The sequence below is a fragment of the Haliotis asinina genome, chromosome 1 (genome assembly GCF_037392515.1).
Source record: "Haliotis asinina isolate JCU_RB_2024 chromosome 1, JCU_Hal_asi_v2, whole genome shotgun sequence".
NCBI classification, from domain to species: domain Eukaryota; kingdom Metazoa; phylum Mollusca; class Gastropoda; order Lepetellida; family Haliotidae; genus Haliotis; species Haliotis asinina.
Window position 1 is genome coordinate 81,754,353 of NC_090280.1, and position 7,532 is coordinate 81,761,884.

Sequence of the window (7,532 nt, forward strand, 5' to 3'; positions counted from 1 at the left end):
CTAAGACTGGGTTCGGTCTCCCGAGGGCTTCGTTTCGGGGGAAGTAAGCCCAAGTACAAAATATTGCACTTTTGAATCGCGATTGTACGCTTATAATTTTGTCTATTTGTTTTTTTAAAAGCAGCAATGTATATTATATGTCATGAATAAGTGATAAATGTGTTTTAATTACGTTCGATTTTTTGGCTGCATGTGACCTTTAACCAATCGGACAACGGCTACTGTAACCTTTGAGATTGACCAATCAGAACACAAATCGCGAATGTAGACATTCGCACATACCTTTTGAACTTTTTACCTCGAAAAGATTCGTACCAGAACGATTCCGAATGCTATTTAGCGTGCGCCCACTTCCGGGTGTTGCACACGGCGTACGCACAACCATGACAACGGTGAGTAAACAGTCGCAGAAAGTAGTATTCAAGGATGTCATCTTGCGAAAGTATCAGCTAATGGTAACCATGTCAACAGAAACCCAAAAGCGTATGTATTGCAGGTCAAACAACTGTGTTATATGCAGATTTTTGTTTGTGAAGAGATACGTGTCAGTGACCTGAATATTTTGAAAGTCCCTCCGATTCCTAAACAGTAGCCGTTGTCTGATTGGTTAACTCTATTCAATCGTCTCGCGTTTCATTGGACGGTCATTTTCGCTCAAAGGTTACCTGACGCGCCCAGAAGATCGTAAGAAATATACTCTGTGGGGTTAGTGTGAGCCGTTATGTGAACAAATGCGCTTTGATGTATTTGAAGCTCTCACTGTCAGTCGCATGATTCTTATCAAATACCTCACGTTAGACAGCATAATTCTGCTATTAGCACTTTCAATATGACGATATATATTTTTTCATATTTTTTCAACAATAAGGTAATGCCATAAACGATTTAAGCAGTCGGGATTATTTTCATCAAAGCACCGCAACAATTAAGCACGTTCTGGGTTTATCGTATTTTCATGTACAAAATCAAGCTATAAATCATGAACGGTCCGTTATCTACATTGTTTCATATTGCTTGGTCAGGATACAGAAGTGTCAATGTGGGGTTATGTTTTTAATATAGTCCCGATAGCGTGAAAATCGGCGTCAAGTGGGCGTGCGAGTAATGGGCGACCACTCTTAACACATGAAATTACATAGCCTAAATTCAAGATACAAGCTGAAATCAATGATAACTAAATGTTACTTAATATGACATAATTAACAAAAACACATCATCATAAAAACTGGAACATCAAAGCCGGTTTGGGCGTTCCATTTCTTGCGTAATAAATTGCTTTGGGATTATAGATTTAAAATCGCTTTATGGGCTCGGGGATGGATGAAGTGGAATATATAGATGTGCGACAGCTGCAACTCGGTATGTGATATTTTAAACTATCAGAGAAAAACAGCCCTCAAGAAGAAAAATAAAGAGTATATTTTTGGCAACGGTGTCCGGTTACCCTTTCGCCTACCCCGAGCTCCATGCGGTCAACGTAGTATCTTTGCCACAGGCAGCAGCACATCTTACAGTCTTTTCAAGATCACGTATATTTTTTTCATCTGTTGTTTGTTTACGTGTCTATAAATATTGTTAGTCACATGCGTTAGACTGAGAAAAAATCCTAGAAGGTGAAGTACTATTTCCATTTGCGCATTTATCTTTTGTTTAACATTGGTTGTGAGGCTTCTCTTGCTGTCATCGAAGCCCCACGGAGTGTTGGCGGCAGAATCACTTTGATGTGGGGAAAATCAATGAATATGCAGTAGCATACTTTCCCGTCACAGTCGCATGTCTATACAAATATGCAAAATCAATAGGGGGTCAGTGTGTTATGATTACAGATTATGGGCTTTTGTTTACAAACAAACGAAAAGTCCTGTTAGATGATATGCTAATAAGTCCGAGTTTTTTTTGCTATTATCAGAGGCAGGTCACAGAACGGCCGCCATATTAGGGAACATGAATTAGCGACATGATTGAAAAATAGAATGAGAAAGGATGATACTGGCCGGGAATGTTAGACCGACAGTTGTACTAATTAATAGAGTGTATCTTACAGTCAGACAGTCAGTGAAATCAGTCAGGTCGTAAAATGGCTAAAAATTTCAGCCTTTTCGTGAAATCACCATGAGGATCAACCGTTTCGCGTCATTTTGTGTAACAACAATCAATATACTACAGTCATTTCATGAAATTTCATCAAATTACTTAATCTACAAAAAGTGGATCACAATTGTAACATCATTTATTGTCACTAACAGTTAAAACTATCGTGGCAGCGACTGTTGCACTTCAGAAACATTTACACAATGATTTCACGAAATAGTTGAAATTTTCACAACCTGACTGTAACACATGTACATTTGTAAACCAACTGAGAGTTCAGTACCACCCCCTGGAACCTGTACTTGAATAAACAGTGGTGGGCCCACAGACGGACTTGTGTTCTGAATAACCCCAACAGCAACAGTCGATCTGAGGCGGATATATTGGTGGTTTGGGGGGAATCTACCAGTGGTCAGTTTGTATGCGCATGCGTCAAGCAGAGTAGTCGAAGTCAACAATTGCTCTCATTTGAAATGTCCTGAATTAGAGAATTGAAGACATATACGACGTGCAAATAGCTCAAACACTTGTCGGACATAACTGTCTTGAGTGTTGTCGACCACAATGGTGGATATAACAACATGGAGACAACGCATCGGAAGATACACACATCGACCAGGTGTATCTGATCCATGTTAACCAACATGGCGCCTCTGATACAAAGTCATGACAGCCTCGATGTGTATCAGCTATCCACATCAACATTAACCCATGACAGTGTTCACAGGGTCTAGATTTGTAAGCTCTCTTAACGTTAAGACAGTCATAAGTGTCATACATTAACATTATTTTACTACTATCTTAGCGCTAAGAGAGCTTAACAAATCTAGGGCCTTGTATGTATGTTCAAGACTCCATAATTCGCCTGCGACCATAATATTGGAAACTATTGCAGTCGTTGTAAGATTATTTTAGAACTGAAATTACTAAATGATTCCAGGTTTTCTGTGTAAAGTCGATTTCTCTCTTCAGCATTTGATCTGATACATGTATGCTTTTTAACGTTTTGGCTAATATACTTTGCTTTGTTTTCACTTCTTTTGAGTAAAACACGGTTCCATTACTGTGTGAAAATGTCTGGATTGTGCCCATTTAAAATACTGCGCCGCTTTCGATTATATTCCAGATACTTAGGGGTGGGTTCGGTGAACAATCTGGCAGGTTGCCACCATCAAGTGATTGTCGTTAGGTGTAGTTCGATCTATGTAAATTGCAGACTACTTCGTTCAACAATAAACAAACAGACAAACACGTGTTGCAAAGATGTAAGTCACCGATAAACAGATTATAGGTGACCGGCTGAAACACATGGCTTTTTCTAATTTATTTATTTATTTATTTATTTATTTATTTATTTATTTATTTATTTATTTATTTATTTATTTATTTATTTATTTATTTATTCGTTTGTTTGTTTGTTTGTTTGTTTGTTTGTTTGTTTGTTTGTTTATTTATTTTGTTGCTGAACATGAAACCTGACCCGTGAAACGCGGGCAGACAGACCTGGTTCGTCTTAGGATAATTACTGGAACTTAGGGGTAAATAGTTATTCGTCTATCAAATGTGAATGTGTGAACGTGTTGGTTGAATCCCTCTTGTCACTAACAGAAACATATGATAATATTCTGGAATGTTTTATCTAACAACCATCTGTACCCACATTTCTTTGAAACGTGTGAGCGAGTGAGATGACTGCACCAGGTTTCATGACTGGTAAAGATGGCTGGAAGACTTCTCATCGCGAAGGGAGTACAGTTGGAGGCAACAGATTATGTTCAAGTCAACATCAAGTCCAATGTAAGGAAGTGGTCAGTAAAGATGGCGGAACAGATGATGTTCGGGTCAAAGTTCGTGACGACCAAGCCCAGTGTAAGGAAGTGGTCAGTAAAGATGGCGGAACAGATGATGTTCGGATCAAAGCTCGTGACGACCAAGCCCAGTGTAAGGAGGTGGTCGGTAAAGATGGCGGGAACAGATGATGTTCGGATCAAAGTTCTTGACGACCAAGCCCAGTGTAAGGAAGTGGTCAGTAAAGATGGCGGAACAGATGATGTTCGGGTCAAAGTTCGTGACGACCAAGCCCAGTGTAAGGAGGTGGTCGGTAAAGATGGCGGGAACAGATGATGTTCGGATCAAAGTTCTTGACGACCAAGCCCAGTGTAAGGAAGTGGTCAGTAAAGATGGCGGAACAGATGATGTTCGGATCAAAGCTCGTGACGACCAAGCCCAGTGTAAGGAGGTGGTCGGTAAAGATGGCGGGAACAGATGATGTTCGGATCAAAGTTCTTGACGACCAAGCCCAGTGTAAGGAAGTGGTCAGTAAAGATGGCGGAACAGATGATGTTCGGGTCAAAGCTCGTGACGACCAAGCCCAGTGTAAGGAAGTGGTCAGTAAAGATGGCGGAACAGATGATGTTCGGGTCAAAGCTCGTGACGACCAAGCCCAGTGTAAGGAAGTGGTCAGTAAAGATGGCGGAACAGATGATGTTCGGATCAAAGCTCGTGACGACCAAGCCCAGTGTAAGGAAGTGGTCAGTAAAGATGGCGGAACAGATGATGTTCGGGTCAAAGTTCGTGACGACCAAGCCCAGTGTAAGGAAGTGGTCAGTAAAGATGGCGGAACAGATGATGTTCGGGTCAAAGCTCGTGACGACCAAGCCCAGTGTAAGGAAGTGGTCAGTAAAGATGGCGGAACAGATGATGTTCGGATCAAAGCTCGTGACGACCAAGCCCAGTGTAAGGAAGTGGTCAGTAAAGATGGCGGAACAGATGATGTTCGGATCAAAGCTCGTGACGACCAAGCCCAGTGTAAGGAAGTGGTCAGTAAAGATGGCGTAAAGGGGTGGTGGCGTATCTAGAATATCTTGTATATACTGTCCCATGAAATTACAAGAGAAGACAAGTAGTCACCAAGGCAAGGTAGAACATAGACAATGTGGTGCTCCATAACGGTGGTCGACGTGTCTTGGGAAGAGGAGCACGTGGGTGAAAGACCGTCACCAGAACGTTTACGAGAACTTACGGAATCCATAGCATTATGACCACGGTGAACTGCATCGTCTGAATTTGTGTCACGAAATCTCAGGGGTAAATGAATAGTATACTGTTGAAATGTCAAAACAAGAAGGTCCTCAACTAAACCGAAGCATGAAATCGTGACTACGTCTGGACCAGGATTCCATAGAATACATTGAACTAGACCCGCTTGTGCTGCTACTGCTGCTACTACTACTGCTGCTGCTGCTACTGCTGCTACTACTACTACCATCACCACAGTTACTACTACTACTACTACTACTACTACTACTACTACTACTACTACTACTACTACTACTACTACTACTACCACCACCACCACTACCACTACTACTACTACTACTACTACTACTACTACTACTACTACTACTACTACTACTACTACTACTACTACTACTACTACCACCACTACTACAACCACTACTACTACTACTACTACTACCACTACTACTACTACTACTACTACTACTACCACCACTACTACAACCACTACTACTACTACTACCACCACCACCACTACCACTACCACTACTACCACACCACTACCACTACTACTACCACTACTGCCACCGCTACTACTACTACTACTACTACCACCACCACCACTACTACTACTACCACTACTACTACTACTACTACCACCGCTACTACTACCACTACTACTACTACTACCACTACTACTACCACCACCACCACCACTACTACTACCACTACTACTACTACTACCACTACTACTACCACTACTACTACTACTACCACTACTACTACCACCACCACCACCACTACTACTACTACTACTACTACTACTACTACTACTACTACTACTACTACCACCACCACCACTACCACTACTACTACTACTACTACTACTACTACTACCACTACTGCCACCGCTACTACTACTACTACTACTACCACTACTACTACCACCACCACCACCACCACTACTACTACTACTACTACTACTACTACTACTACTACTACTACTACTACCACCACCACCACTACCACTACTACTACTACTACTACTACTACTACTACCACTACTGCCACCGCTACTACTACCACTACTACTACCACCACCACCACCACTACTACTACCACTACTACTACTACTACCACTACTACTACCACCACCACTACTACTACTACTACTACCACTACCACTACTACTACCACTACTACCACCGCTACTACTACCACCACCACTACCACTACTACTACCACCACCACCACTACTACTACCACTACTACTACTACCACCACCACCGCTACTACTACCACCACCACCACCACCACCACTACTACTACCACCACCACCACTACCACTACTACTACCACTACTACTACTACTACTACTACTACCACCACCACCACCACCACCACCACTACTACTACCACTACTACTACTACTACTACTACTACTACTATTGTGGCTACTGATGCAGGTAGGATCACCTGCAGCTGAGTCTATTCTAATTTTGGAGAGTGTTAATTAATCTCAAAATTGTCCTGTGGGTGGCTGTTACTCCTCACCCAGTATGTCATTCCTGAGCATTTTACATCAATATGACGGGTAACATAATTGGTTGTTTATTTGTACAGGCCCTTGAAGACCTGGGTTAGAACTGATATTCAGTGATACATGATCGTCGTATATGGTGACTGTTAAAGGGATCAGGTAGTTAGGCTCGCTGACATGGCTGACACACGTCATCGTATCCAATTGTGTACTTCGATGCTCATAATGTTGATCACTTGAAATTCTCACCCAAAACATATTATTTACAGCAATATCGTAACCCACGTTTTTTTTTTCCAAATGAGAGGAGCTCAGTACATTTATATATTTTTTCGTGCATTAACATATTTCTAAATAACGTTTTTCACTAACACTGCATACAGACCCAGTCACGCTTGAGGTCTCCTCAGAATTTAATATCTAAATGTCGTTAGATGTAAGCTGATGAAAATGTACAGAACAATACACCGACGAATGCGTAGAATCATATGGTTAACCGACAGAGAGTATCCACGAGGCGGAAGTGGGCTCAAGGAATTAGTAGACCTTAGACAGACCTCACACAGGACAGTTACTGTCTAACGTATTAGCAAAACAACGCGTGAGAGATAGAGGTGGGCCCGGGTCGTACTTTATTGTCACTTTTCGATAAATATCACAACGCCCTGTACCAAGGAAGACGGTGACTGCTTAATGGTACCCCGATAAGTCGATCGTGACTTCTGTTATCAGGAAGTTCGTTATGAATTCATCACGAGGGGTCGCGTGGTATCCACCTGCTGTTTAGCTGACGAAAGATTGCGGAAACGATTGCTGGTTTTTATCCAGGATCTGTGCTTGGCCTTAAACCTGGAGGGAATCTGTTTGATTGCCTAATGATATA

General features: G+C 41.8%; 1 protein-coding gene across 1 annotated transcript; it reads left to right on the forward strand.

Moving 5' to 3' along the window:
• The first annotated feature begins 4,271 nt into the window (after positions 1 to 4,271).
• Positions 4,272 to 4,949, forward strand: LOC137276270 (KH domain-containing protein 3-like). The gene has a single exon (XM_067808216.1). The coding sequence runs from the start codon at positions 4,272 to 4,274 to the stop codon at positions 4,947 to 4,949; it is 678 nt and encodes a 225-aa protein (XP_067664317.1).
• The last annotated feature ends 2,583 nt before the right edge of the window (positions 4,950 to 7,532 follow it).

Excerpts from the sequence above, each read along its gene's own strand:
- LOC137276270 (XM_067808216.1), top strand. The coding sequence starts at position 4,272 with ATGGCGGAACAGATGATGTTCGGATCAAAGCTCGTGACGACCAAGCCC.